Source organism: Pungitius pungitius, chromosome 8, assembly GCF_949316345.1.
Source record: "Pungitius pungitius chromosome 8, fPunPun2.1, whole genome shotgun sequence".
NCBI lineage: Eukaryota > Metazoa > Chordata > Actinopteri > Perciformes > Gasterosteidae > Pungitius > Pungitius pungitius.
Genome location: NC_084907.1, coordinates 2,154,478 through 2,168,654, shown reverse-complemented (window position 1 = coordinate 2,168,654; position 14,177 = coordinate 2,154,478). Strand labels below are relative to the sequence as shown.

At 44.4% G+C, this 14,177-nt stretch overlaps 1 protein-coding gene across 1 annotated transcript; it reads right to left on the bottom strand.

The window, feature by feature from the left end:
• Positions 1 to 399: 399 nt before the first annotated feature.
• Positions 400 to 13,710, bottom strand: lrrc38b (leucine rich repeat containing 38b). The gene is made up of 2 exons (XM_037491190.2): positions 12,445 to 13,710; positions 400 to 3,499 (listed from the first exon to the last, which is right to left on the bottom strand). The coding sequence occupies exons 1-2, from the start codon at positions 13,070 to 13,072 to the stop codon at positions 3,252 to 3,254; spliced, it is 876 nt and encodes a 291-aa protein (XP_037347087.2). The 5' UTR covers positions 13,073 to 13,710; the 3' UTR covers positions 400 to 3,251.
• Positions 13,711 to 14,177: the final 467 nt, after the last annotated feature.

Sequence of the window (14,177 nt, the reverse complement as noted above, 5' to 3'; positions counted from 1 at the left end):
GCAGGGGTTTAGTTTTGGATTTATCTAACACCCCTTCCAAAAATAGTGCCGCAATTTGCACACCTGCAGTGTGATAACAGTGTTGTGTGAGGTAACACACTGAGCCGTGTTTACCGAGAAGCCTTGCTCGTCTGCTGCGGTGACGAGACAAAATATTTCAGCTCCGGGAGATGAGACTGAGAGATTCAGAATCATCATTGAGTCATTATTAAGAAGAAAAAAAAGCAGTAGATGTGACCTATTAGAATCACATTTCCACAGTTACTGTCACATCACGTGCATGCAGAGCAGCCCTTTACTGAAGACTATTACTTCCAGCAGGTCGGCGTGTGTCGCAGGGACGTGCAGGTGTTCGCTGATAATGGTCACGCTGTATTTTCTACACACACCAGGCCAACAGACAGGGAAAAAAAAGTATTTTATTGTGTTTCTTTTTTTCGTTTTTAGCAAACATCAACATAGAGCTACACACATGGACTGTTTGACATTTGGAAATGCATTCAGCCGCGGCAACAACGCCACACTCTTAGCTGTCACCTCATTTAGATTTGAGCCATTCGGACATTTCATCTGACAAAACATACGGTAACATGGATTTTGGTATCTTAAGCCATTTTGAAACAAAACTGTCGGAAAGCAGCCAGCAGTGTCTCTGCTTTCTCAGGGTGCGCGATGCCAGAAATGTGCTTTGGGGACTGACAGAGTAAATAAATTCATTTCAATTCATTCCGAAAGGTTTAATAGAAAAATATACATGAATCTGGAGTTTACTCTGTAGATAACTCAACAGTGCATGCTCTAATGTGCTGATATTTCTTACCTAATAAAATGAGTAGGAGAAAGAAAAGTGTCATGCTAACATATGCTTCAAGCTAACAGCTAAGCCAACACAACAGTTTGTTGATATTCAGTAACTACACAGTAGTTGGAAACAATTATGATATGTATAAAACTTTCCATCTGGTTCCTCGACTGAAGTCTCCATCCACCGACATCTGTCGAGGAAGCAGTTTCTCGCTTGGGGAGGGAACCACTAAAACCTAACGAATTGACTTTAGCGGTTATTGTGGTGGTTAGCTTTCAAAACGCTTTTGTTTTTCCAAAACATATGCATTGAAATGGTTTCATACTTTTGAATTGCTAAGAGTCCTATTTAGACCCTCTATTAACTTTGAGTTATTTGTTGTCATTAGAGACTGAGTGGCAGAAATGAAATTCTCTAGCATTAGCCTTTTATTTAGATTTTATTTTGGAAAACAGATTTTTAATCAAATCAGTAGCCATTTGAATTCCATACAGTGCGACTAATACACTATTTATAGGACGGAGCATTTTCAACCCAACACGTGACGATGCACATTGATGAAAAAAAAAAATAACCACAGGAGATGTTACCAACATGGGATGTGTCTCTTCTTTTAATAGAAACCATTAGCATTCTGCGAGAATCTTTGTGCTTTTATTGCTGCAAATTAAATATAACAAAAATAAATATGTATTTCTCATCATTTATGCAAAATATGCTCTTTGATGCTGCACTTTCAGGCTCACAAATTGTTCTTAACCGACACAGGCATGTAGAAGTCCTTTTTATCCATTGTTAACCACACATGAATTATAACTCTTTGTGCTTGCGGCTCTTCTTCTCTGCATTTGGGGGCTTGACATTCTTTCTGGTTCATATCTTAATTTCTGTGAATTATTCATGCCTTACAAAAATGTAGGAAGCAACACAATACGCCGTATAAGCATTGGGGACGAAATGCTGTAGCTTTGAGCTTTCCAAATCCTAATGGAAGAGGATTTAAACATACAGGATGCAAATGAACACATGGCATTCAAGGCGCGACCTTTGTTTAATCTGGATTGCACTGCACTGCTGCTTTATTAAATATCTTTTCATGAGGACTTCATGAGGACATCAAAATCTGCAACTTATCATATTGGAAGAAGTTTTCTTAAAAAGGAGAACCTGACTGTGTTCTTCAATTCTGTAAATCTAAAAAATATTATTGTATATTAAAAAATATATTCTTAAAGTGACCCCTTTTAAAACAGTTTAAAACTCCACATGAAATGAGGCAAAGTAATACAGCTGGTTCTAGAGGGAAAAGCTCATCTTTGGAGACTATAAGGGTTTGAGTATAATACGTGAATACGAGGTGCGATTTGGCTGTAGTGCAGCCTTTCCTACCTCACTAAAATCCTATAAATAAATTAAGTCCTCGTATGCAAACTCTCCCTCACCTCAACCTACTCTTTGGCAGATGAATACAAAACCAGTCTACATAGTGTAATTAGGGGTTCGCCAATATTTGGTTCACCATATAAAGTGCTTTATTTGACACAGTAGTTCTACTTAGATTCTATTTAATACCAGGTTTGCTGTAATTTAAGATTATACTCTTATTTTGTCTTTCTACACAGGTCACACCAATCTAAGGAATATGCAGTACGTCCTCTTGATTTATATGTTTCATTTGACTGTACATTATTTTCTTTTGGACATAAATTTGTGATTATATAATAGATATACTACTGAATGGATGTGTGGACCCACCGTAAATGCCTCCTGCCTACAATATGTAATCTACCTGACCATTACTTAATTTACTCTGCCACCATTTCACATTAAGAAGGAGCAACAGAAGTGGCTTTGAATGTGAGTGAGGCTCCAGAAAAAAGACACTGTAAATGGCAGGATATGCCAGCATATCGTGGTATAGGCAGTAAATTACTGAGGTCCTCGGTCGGTATGACATCCTTTCTTCATGGCGGACTCTGCCCCATCAAGACGAGTCCCCGTGAAAATCATCTAAAACTTGGATGTCACTTTACAGGATCTCAATCTAATGTGATTACACGTTGAGAAGTTATCAGCTTGTCTAAAACTAATGTGAAAGCACTGAGAGCAAAGCCTCCTCCTCTTTGTGTGATCGTTTACAGGTGTTCAGCCTCACTATATCTATCTAGGACTACAACATTGAGCCTGTAGCCCATAGCCACGGAAGATGACCCCAATCTATCATTTTGCAGGTGGAGCAATGCAACAGCTAATTTCTAGTCAGGACTCATTCCTAGGGAATGTCCCTCATTACCATAACCCCCGTGCAGAGGAAACAACTGCAACCGAACCAGGGCTTAGGTCCTGGATGAACAGTCCTGCATATGCACCAGGGAGGAGGAGGCGGCATGAAAGTTCCTCGGAGTCGACCCTCCCCCACCCCCCCCCCCCCTCCTCCTCCTCCTCCTCACTCCTCACTCTCCTCCTCGTCGCCCTTGGTGCCTTTACTCCAGCGTTGGAAGCAATGAACCGTTGAAGCCAGGAAGAAGCTCGTCATGATGGCCACCACGGACACGGAGATGCCGGAGAAGATGATGATGAGCAGGTCAGTGAGCGTCAGCGTGGCCTGGCACTCGCGGAAGCTGTCTTTGGAGAGCTGGGTCAGGGAAACACGTCTGCCGTCCATGGGGAGGGAGCACTCCATGCCCTCCACTCCTGCGTTGAAGAAGGACATAGGATTAGACAGATTTACAAGGCATGCAAAATGACATCATGCAGGAGCACAAGCAGCGCGTGCATGTATATATTTCATTTGCACTGTCAGAGGGATGTTGTGTTTTTTCAGCATGAGCTGCTTTGGAGATTCTGTTATTTTAGAGAACAAGAATAAATTATTTTAATTCCAGCTTCATTGGGCACATCACCAACAATTCACTTTCCTACAGAATGTAACGCCTGGTTTCATCTCAAGGAGAAACTGATGTATCGGTTAAAATTCCGAGACAAGGGCACCATGACCGAAAGTCATCTCACGACGACAGTACGATAAATCGGTGAGTGCGGCTCTCTCCGTGTCCCGGTCACTTTCACCCAGATTATTGTTTCGCGCTCATTCTAATGGGGCAGGACGGTGGACGTTTGCATTTCAGAGACGCAAGCCTTCCACTGAGTCTTTTCTTTCCAACTCATGACTGCAAAACGAGATCCATCCCGGTAAGAGCCCGGTCCCTCCTACTATGATGCCCGCAGTATGTCGCAGCAATGCAGGAACGTCAAGACACAAAGCCAGTAACTACGGCCATTTTTGCACTGACCGTATGGGAAGAAACTAGAGATATTGATGTGAATGTTAGTTCATAGGTGGGTAGGAATGAAGCTTTGCGATGTGGGTGGCAGCTTCCACTGATGCAGTAGATGCAAATGCACACACATTTGGCTGTGCATGAATTCTGGGTCTTTGCTATAATAGAAACATGTGAAATTCCACTAGGAATCCAACGAGTGAATGAATGTGGTTGTAGACTGTTGATGGAACCCTATTTTATGTTTGTAAATGAATAGGAAAAAAAGCCTGGACCAGCTTCAAAAGTGACAATGGAAAAATAAGTAATGGCTTCCAAGCTCCTTTGATTAAGTATTCATAGGTTAGTAACTGAACTCTTTAAGAGCTTGATAAAACGTAGTGACACTAATCCCTTAATACCAGATACACGTTCTCACATTTCCTATTACATCCAATTAGTGGACACAAGCATGCAAGCAAACATCAAAACGTCAATACAACTTCCTTTTTTTTATTACATACCGAATCTTTGTTTTTAGTATTATAGTATGTATTTGCAATGGAGCTTCCATCCTTCTTGAGCTGTGGCCGTGTGCGTTAGCTCAAAATATTTTTTCAAGCATCATGAATTGCCCAATCTAGTGTTCCAGGTTAGTACTTTTGCCAGAAAAAAAGCTTAGGCCAAAGTGTACTTCCTTTCATCAGAGGTCATTCACCATAGAAATAGAACGGAAGAAGAACAGACCCTCGCCTCCAAATCGACGAAGCGCCGTCACCAGAGTGGCTGCCACGTTTAGCGCTAACTTCTGAATAAACTCAACCGAGGAGAGAGTTTCGCCGATAATAACTCACACAATTAGGGGGGGCCAGAGAAAAAGAGTCAATGGATTGATGGCGCTGATCATTGAGCCACAACCCACAACATCTTTCGGATTTACTTCTTTCATGAAAATTTTAATAATAATAACTCCCCCCCCCCCCCCCCCCCACCCCCTTCAACATCACCGTGGCATCGCCGACCCCATGAAAACCAGGCTTTGCAAAGAGCCGCTATATTTTTCTCAAAAGCCGATCTGAGCGGACGGAACTCTTGGTGGGGAGTGGTTTGAAGAGACAGAAGCTCTAACTGAAGGTCAATGCAGGTTTAAGCCGAGGCATATAAGTATATAAGAACATGCTCTATTAGAAAGCCTAAATGCTCCATTAATGAGCATGTTTGAGAGGTGGTTAATCTGTGACGGTTACAAAAGAAGATGTTTGCTTTCAAGTCTCTTATTCAAAGAATTGTGTCACTAACCGCATGGCGCACACTTTGTAAACAACAGAGCAGTTTCCAATTGACATTCTGACTCAGCGGCGCTTTTAGGGAGAGAAAATTGTTTTGTCTTTTTCCTCGTGTTCACTTCCAACTTCTCTCACGGCTTGTTGAGAATGGGAGTTGTGACCTTGGGCTGCTCGTATTCATAATTCAGCGTCCTGCTGGTTTGGCGCACATGGCAGGTTTTTGTAGAAAATGAGTCGCTATGCAAAGAGAAGGTATTTAAAGATGCTAATAAGGTATTCACAATCTTCAAAAAGTGGCCGACACGCACAGGACACACTGACCTTTTTGTTATTGATTCCCAGAGAGCCGTTTGAGTGGGAGAGACAAAACATTCATCTTGATATAATGACAAAAAAAACAATAAATACATCTGAAAGTTCAATATGTCGGAGCTCCTGTCCTGTCTCTTTGTCCCTGTGATGAATGTCTTATATTCATATTCACGGTGCGCCTTTGAGACACTCCTGTCCTCCAGGAGACGCTCGATGGATCATTGATCTCAGACTGAAACTACCCTACAGGATAAAGGATATTCACACATATTATAATAAGTTAGTGATCAGGACAATGCTGGATGGATACAAACGTTGGTTAATGCAAACAAAACGATCTCGATGGGAGCAAACCATCCTGAGAAATTCCACTTTGGGTCTTAAAAATGTGTATTCCATAGAAAATGTACAATTGTTAATATATTTGTAATTTATTTGAATACATCTACACATTGAATGCACCCACAGCAAAACAGAAGCCTTGCATGGTGAGATTAGAATGACACAATAGGGGACACAGGCTCATTACACTGCCAAAAGGGGGGATTACTGAACAGCTGTTTGTCCCAAAGTGGAATCTTCTGGATCAAACACCTGGATTACAATTTCTGGGTATTACAGCTTGTCGCTGATGAGTTGTGCATATCTGTCACTAAAGGGAGGGTGTCCGGACTTAACGAATGTGACCTTAGATTAGAGACATTAAAACATATGGGAAGCGCTTCCTTGTTGTGATGACTGCACAACCGAACCAAATACAGCTCTGAAAACTGCTCACGCCCAGTCGGCACTGTATTTCTGACGCTTAAGTCTTCCATTTAGTGAATAAAATGATCAGAATGTCTAAAGAACTGCGGCGAACTGAGCGACAGCAGTCTAAATAAAGTATTACCATATGAATGCCAAAGCGCCACAAAATATATACTGATTAGTTATATGTTTAAAATAGGGCTGTCAATATAAACAGGTTAATCTATGCAATTAATGTAGCCAAGAGTAATGCGATAAAATATTTTAACGTAATTAACGTACGTTAGTTTACTTCCAGTTCACTTCCGGAAGTAAACCGCATGTAAACCGGAAGTTGACAACGGAAAAACGCAAGGGCCGCTAGCTGCAGTCAGTTACATCGGAGAAAGCAAGACGGTAGCGCAGGATGGAGAGAGCTTTTTGCATTAGAAGTGAAAAAAACGTTTGCAGCGATGAATTTTTTTATTTTTGTATTGTATGTATTTATTGATATCCCTACTTTAAACACATATCTTCTCCTGATTGTAGCTCTACAACAGGTGTAAGCTTTTTTCATACGCTATAACTAGTTCCAAACTGGCCTTTAACACACACTCGACTTAGCGCTGCCAGTAGAACTCAAGAAAAATCAGGGTAAAGTAACAAAAAAGATTTAGATGTATTACCCTCAAACCTACAAGCATTGGTGCCAATAGGTCGGGGAGTTTGGCAAGGCAGCTATTTGTCTAATATTGTTAGCAGTTTACACAAGGAAAAATGGGTTTGTTGGTTGTAAAACAGTCGTTAAATATGCATGTTCTCAAATAGAGGAATTCACATATGCGCTGCGACATTAAAACATTGATGGTTGCTGAATTGGACAATTTATGTAACATGATATAGAGATATTTTAACAAAGGGTCATAGTTTTGTGCTTAATAAAAGCTACACAAAAAAATATTCCACAGTTCATAAACGGCACCGAACACATCACAAAGAAGTGTAACTGGATCAGGCCTGACAATAACACAAATGCCATGCCCTAACACTATCAGGTGTGTAGGCCCACACAGCTTTGTGTTACATTCCTGGCGCGGGCAGTTGATGGATCACATTCAGGATTACAGCCAGTCGAGAGGATAGGCTATCTGCTGTCGCAGCCGTGACTGATCTACCTCGCTGTGACAGTCTGATACTCGAGGCTCGTATCTCCTGCCTCCTCCCAACGCCACACTGTCCGTCCAGATTGATCGGCGCACCGATGCAAAATTTACAACCATCTCAAACCTGCGGACTCCTTCCTTGGGTCTTCTCATGTTGCCAAAACCAGTAGTGTCTAGACACTAAATAATCCAGTTTTGATAACGACTCTTGGCACTGTCTCTTCCCTACTTAATCAAACCAGAGAAATGTGCCACTTAAGTCAAATCCTAAAGAACCAGCCGGACAAAATTACAGCGAGAGATGAATTATTCAGTCGTGATCAGAGAGAGAAAGAGGCCGAGGGGAAGTCGGAAAGGGAAAAGGATGTGAGATTCACACAACAAGAGGGCAAGAGTAGGAGTTGAGAGGAGCAGAATGCACAGAATGACAAGCACCCATGTGACAGCGGGGCGAGGGTGAATCATCCAGGAGGGAATTCCTTCGGTGTGGAGACTCATTGACATCCAAACATCTTATGACTGAAACAGCAAATTCACACATTGACCTGAGCTAACTCCCAAACACGAGAACATGCAGTATTCGCTATGATAAAACTACTCGACAGCATGCAGTCAGGAGTGTATCCGTCATCCACGGTGCTTCACACAGCCTGCCCTGTTGGCATTGCACCTTTTTTTTATTCCTGACATTGGCAGATTATCCCCCTCTGCTCCTGTACACGCATGCAGCGGCCGATGCTATCACACTGTAATTTCGTCCACCTATCCACACTCTGCTCTCTGTTGCTATCTCTGTCTCCCCCTCTCTCTCTCTCTGTCCGTCTCTCTCTTTATCTCAAATCTTGACTTAAAACATCCAATTAGGGCGAGATAAAATAAACCGCCAGCTTGTGTCACCACGCAGCCGTGAAGGTATTGCAAGCAATGTCGTCACCCGTGTGACACGTCGAGCTGCTCGTATCCTCTGAGGTGCTCCTGCTGTGTTTTTGCCGACAGGTCTGTGGGGGGGGAAAAATGGCATGGGTACGGTGCGAGGGCAACGAGAAATTTTGACTTTGACCCCGTCTCATCAACTGTCCTTCACCGGTGAAACTGTCCAGGTCGTGGCAAGTGTTGATAGAAAATGCCACGATGGCCTTGAGCTTCGGCGTCTCGTGGGAGCCGGCCTGCTCTGCCCCCGGAGGCAGTTCTGGCTCCAATTACCCTGGGGCCAATGTTCCTTAGAACTGTGTCTCGCTCAATTATACATGGCCTTTGTTCATCCTTAACCCAGGAGCACTGGAGACAGCAGTGGATCGTGTTTACACTCATCTCCCAATTGAAAGATTGATGAGTCCGAGGGGTGGTTTAAAAAACGTATACTTTTTGGTCTGATCCTTCACAAAATAAGGTGACGAAACCACGTGGAAAGAGATTTGTGATTTTTTTTCTATCCAAAAACAGTTCCGAATTTGAAGAGTTTTCCACCTACTCGTGATGCTGACCTGCTGTAATCAAACGAATGCAAACAGAAGAATGTGCCGTCTCTGCGGACTTGAAATCTCGGGGGAAATCAGAAAGTGAAAAATGGAGTGGGAATTGGGTTTACAGCATGGGCTCTGCAGCTGCTGTATAACGCAGGCCATCGCAGAGGAAACCCTGGATATGAATTTCAGGGAGGACTCCTAAAATAGCCGCACAGTTCCGTGCATATTTTATTGACTATTTTTCAAATTTAATTATGTTTAATTATCCTGCTGATTAATGACAGTTTGGATATCCCGACGTCAGACAAATGAACGCTATACTGAAGGAATATATGTGGACTACTTGCTTCGAATAGATGATTCTAAATGCCTGCACTTTGTCCTGTGGACGGTTTAATGATAAAGTGAAAAACATGTGGTGTTTTGTACAAACAGGAAATGACAAGTGATTAAAGCTATGAATCAAATGCAGCTTTGGAACAGCACATCGCAGGTTCATTTAACAATACAAAAAAAAAAAAAAAAAATTGAAATAGTTGAAGTAGTTTATATTCCCGTGTACAGCGTAAGTTTGAACACCGCATCTAGTTAGCAGTGAAAGGATCGTTTGTGCCTCAACATCTTTGCGTCGGGCCGATCAGTGAAGCTCTTGGTTTCACGAGAGGAAACATCCACTGAATATTTAAAATGTAATCTTCTGGCGCGGTCAATGATTTGTTGTATAATGAATCAGACCTGAAGATGCAACACCCACACGGATGGAAGTGCACAGTGGACATTTTAAAGAGCAATTTTTGTCTTTTTTTCTTGATTATCTCCACGAATAATGAGAGATTAAGTCAAAGCACCCATCATAATATTGGTTGCAGCTGATACATATTGAAGCGCTTGTCAAGTCATCCCCTTTCACTAATGAGTCTCCATCTGTTATTTTGTATCCACTTCCAACACAGCGTTCCAGGGAATAGGTCATCACATTTTTCCGCAATCGAGAGCTCAGTCATTATGTTAATGAGGTGCAGTAGTATGACGCCTGAATGCTGCACAGCGCCTGCAAGTGTGAACCAGTTGTGTTCTTTAGTTTGCATTTAGACAAAACGGCATCACACAACTAGCTTGGATCAAACAATGTATTTCAAAATGTCCAAAGAGTCAAAATCAGTCATTGACGGATTCGGTGCTCTGCACTGCTTAGATTATCATCAACTTTGACTGGTGGCATCCGAACATGTTACAAAACAAAAGTTCCGCATGTGAGCATAATGACATGCACCATATTCCATTGTTAATAGCTAACTACTTGTGTCGTGTTGTCAACTACTGCGTTGTGAAAAATAGAGCTACTATCCTTTAAATAGTTCCCAGAGGTGTACAGACACTTTTTGTCGGGTACCTTTCGGTTCAATGGCCAGTTTTCTTCTCTCTGACCTGTTACCGAACCAATTTGCATTGCCTCAGAAGGGAAGAATAGTAACTATTCCCTTTGCTTTTTAATTATCCATCCACCTGCATCATTAGCGCGGCACAAAGCGAAATAGAATAACCCAAAAGACCAAATGTAGGGTACTCCAGATGTCCCATACACTCCAGATGTCCCATACATATACATCTGTGAGTGTGTGTGTGTGTGTGTGCTCAGTCAAAGCCGGTGGACTCGTCTCTGGGGTACGCAAAGCAAACGCTCACTGGTGCGGATGTAAGAGCTGCATTTGAAGCGAGGTACACAATACTGACTCAATATCCGTGTGTGTGATCGCTGGGGCCAGTTGGCAGCCGGAGCCAGAAGCTCGGCCAGGCCTTCGGCTTCTTGTCGTGGACGCCTGCCTGGCCAGCGCTGCCGATGTAATTCATTGTACCATGCAGTTTAAAGATACTTAGAACCTGTGATTAATGCATTTGCAGCCCGTTAGTAGGGGAAATTAGGAGTTCTGGCCAGTTTATCAACCTTGCATCCTCACAGGCTCAAACTGGTATCATTTTGCGCAGAAGCCCTTGAGGAAAGCAGAAGGAGTATCAATAGCACAGAACACAATGACCTAAATATACAAGTTTTCTTTTGCGTTGTCAGCAAAACAGCTTTTGTGAAGCAGAACAAGATTTTAATTAGAATTTACAAATTAGAAAATGCTTTCCACAATGACAAAAGCGAGGGTCATTCCACTGCTATTAATTATTTATGCGTTGGAAAAAACATTTTTTTGTACATACAGGTCAACGTGCCACACCGCAATCCCTCTCCTCATCTGCATATCTTTTCACACAACACCTACAAGTAGTGTACTGTATTTCATATGCCTACACACATATCAATCTTAACCAATTAGATTACGCACAATCCCGTCATACATTACACCCTGATGTGAATACAATAACAGCCCGGGATGCTAGCTAGTCATGTGTGGTTAAACTGTCGGATCTGTTCATGTATCCTGCCACCCCCACCCCCCATGCTGGCTTTCACTTGCTGCCTGCGTCCTTTTGTAATGGCACGAATAGTAATAGTAATATACATATGGCTGACATAAGGTAAAAACCTGCTTTGTTTATCTGAACAAACCCTCATTATAGTTTGTGAAGATATTGCTTTTTTACAAGTGTCTAAGATTCTCAAAATGAATGATATAAGCACAGATTATTTATGTTTTACATCTTGCAACCTTTTAGAATCCAATACCTTGGGAATGAGACCAATCAGCTCCATGTAATCGGACCTCAGACGCAGGGGGATACTTCTGCAGGGACACGGTGATCCCCTTTGTCTTGTGTTGTTCCTCAGATATGCATGCACACATTCACTCGTGCAAACCAAAACTTCAGCCTTGTTATCTAACTCTACCCCCCAGGCCGGATCCCAGTGCCAGACAGAGTCTTCAATACGGGCCAAAAACTGCATACATGCATGGAGCGGAGAAGGTAAACCTGTTTCATATTCTTTGATGAAGGATTAGAGTAATTGATGATATTGTTGAATTACAGTGTCCAGCAAATGGCTGGTATTACATAAATAGTTATTATATAAAAATGAGCCGCAAATTGATCGATACAACACAATGTTTATGTGCATGTGGAACCAGAGAAACTAAAAGGCTCAAATCTCCTAATAATAGTTGAGTTGTTCACATTTGAATTGTCTCGTTCTGTATTTTGAAATAAAAGCGTCCCTTCCCTTTCAAACCGGTGGTATTGTTTCATATTACATAGTCAGTCTCACACATTATACGCTACGGGAGTGGAGGAAGAAAGACAAAATTAGAACAAGTGAGAGGGAGGGGGTGGGGGGGGGGGGGTTCCCTCTCCTACAGGGAAAACATAAATAGACTGGAGCTGTGTTTTTGCAGTGGATTTGCAATAATGCCGTTGTATGTTAGGCTCAGATACGCGTTATTTGGGTCAAGCCCACGATTCTTGGATGCTGCTACTTACCATTCGGAAGCTTCTGACTGTTCTCCATCAGCCATGCAAACAGTTTGGCAAAGTTGCAGTTGCACAACCAGGGGTTGCCCTCCAGCCTCACCGCTCGCAGGGAGGGCAACTGACTCAGGGCCCCCACCTGTAGCGTAGACAGCGCATTCCGCTCCAGTTCCAGCTCCCTCAGAGAGGTGAGGCCGAGGAAGGCGTCCTCGCTCACCAAGCTCAGGTACGGGTTGTTGCCCAGCCGTAGCTTGATCAGGCTCCGAGACTCCCCAAAAGTCCCCTTGGGGATTTCCGTCAGGTTGTTGCTGCCCAGGTCCAGGAAGACCAGCCTGGAGGAGGTGCTGAGAGTCCCCGGTTCTATGTGGGAAAGGGAGTTGTTCCGCAGGTCCAGGTAGACCAGGTCGCTGTACAGAACCAGGAAGTCCGGAGGGATGCGGGCTATCCAGTTGTCGGCCAGCAGCAGCCTGCGCACGTCCAGGGGGATCTCACTGGGCAGACGGGTCAGCCCGCGGCCGCTGCAGTCCACCGTGTGAGGATCCGGGCACATGCAGTTCGACGGGCAGTTTTCCCCCCGGGTCCATGAGACAGAGGACAGCAAGATGAGGATAAGTTGGAGCCAGCAGACACATGGCAACATGGTCGAGGGGGGGGGAATGATTTGAGAAGGGAAAGAGGCTCGGTGCTCAGGGTGAATAGGAGGGGGCGGGCAGGGGTAGAGAACAACGCGGTGAGGGTCAGAGGGCAGGAGATCAGGATTAGGGGGGGGAAGGGCAAAGTGAAGAATGGTGGACGGGGATCAATCCTCGCGGAGGAACATCCTGCCCTTGGAGAGATGGAAATCCGGGAAGGGCTCGGGAATCCTGAGGAGGCAGAGCAGCGGTGAAAACTGCTTCCCGGGAAGTCATGCAGCAAGCAGCCGGGTTAGAACAGCACGCTGCCCTCTTTGAAGGAGCCAACAGAGCCAGATAGTAAGAGGTGGGGAACCGGAGAGCAAGAGAGACTGAGCTCAACGGAGAGGGGAGGGCTTAAGAGAGGTAAATAGACACGAGCGAGCCGGGAGGGTTGAGAAGCCAGGGGCACAGACAAGGGAGAGAGAGGGGGGGGAGGGGTTGAGGAGGGGGCTCTGTCCGCCACGCTACCCCACAGTTGATCTGGCTCGAGTGACAGACGAAGACAATGAGGTCCCCGACACAAAAGGATATATGAAGCTGTGATTCAAGCATGACAAGCGAAGAGCGGCATCATTGCATCCCTCCATTAGTCCCAGGGTCCCTGTGCAGAAAAGCCTGACGGTTCGGAAACGAGGGAGACAGAAGCTCGTGGAACATCGCTCAAGTGTGCGGTAAGGCTGTCTCCCACCCACCCACCCACCCTCCCCTCTTATTAATCCCTCTCTATCTCCCCAATGCCCCGCGACATGCTGCGAGAGCACAGCACGGCTCGCCGCTGCTCCGTCCGGCGCCGTATCAAGGCAGTGCCGCCGTGCAGAGGGAATGCAAACGTCCAGGCGGGAGCCTCGTGGATGCGGATCGCAGTGCTGAGCTGCACGCAGCCATGCCAGTCCCAACGAGTGGCTCCGAACGTGCCGCGGCGTAGCTCTCAAGCGCTCTCCGCTCTCGCCTCGGTTCCCTCGTGGAGGCGTGCCCGAGCCACGCTGTCAACACGCGACGTCACTTCCCCATGGTGTGAAAAGACACGACGGTCGGTTGTGGCTGGGGGGAAAAAAAAAATAAAAAATCGGA

Excerpts from the sequence above, each read along its gene's own strand:
- lrrc38b (XM_037491190.2), bottom strand. The coding sequence starts at position 13,072 with ATGTTGCCATGTGTCTGCTGGCTCCAACTTATCCTCATCTTGCTGTCC. Across the intron at positions 3,500-12,444 it reads CAGTCAGAAGCTTCCGAATG|GAGTGGAGGGCATGGAGTGC; the intron begins GTAAGTAGCAGC and ends TCTTCAACGCAG.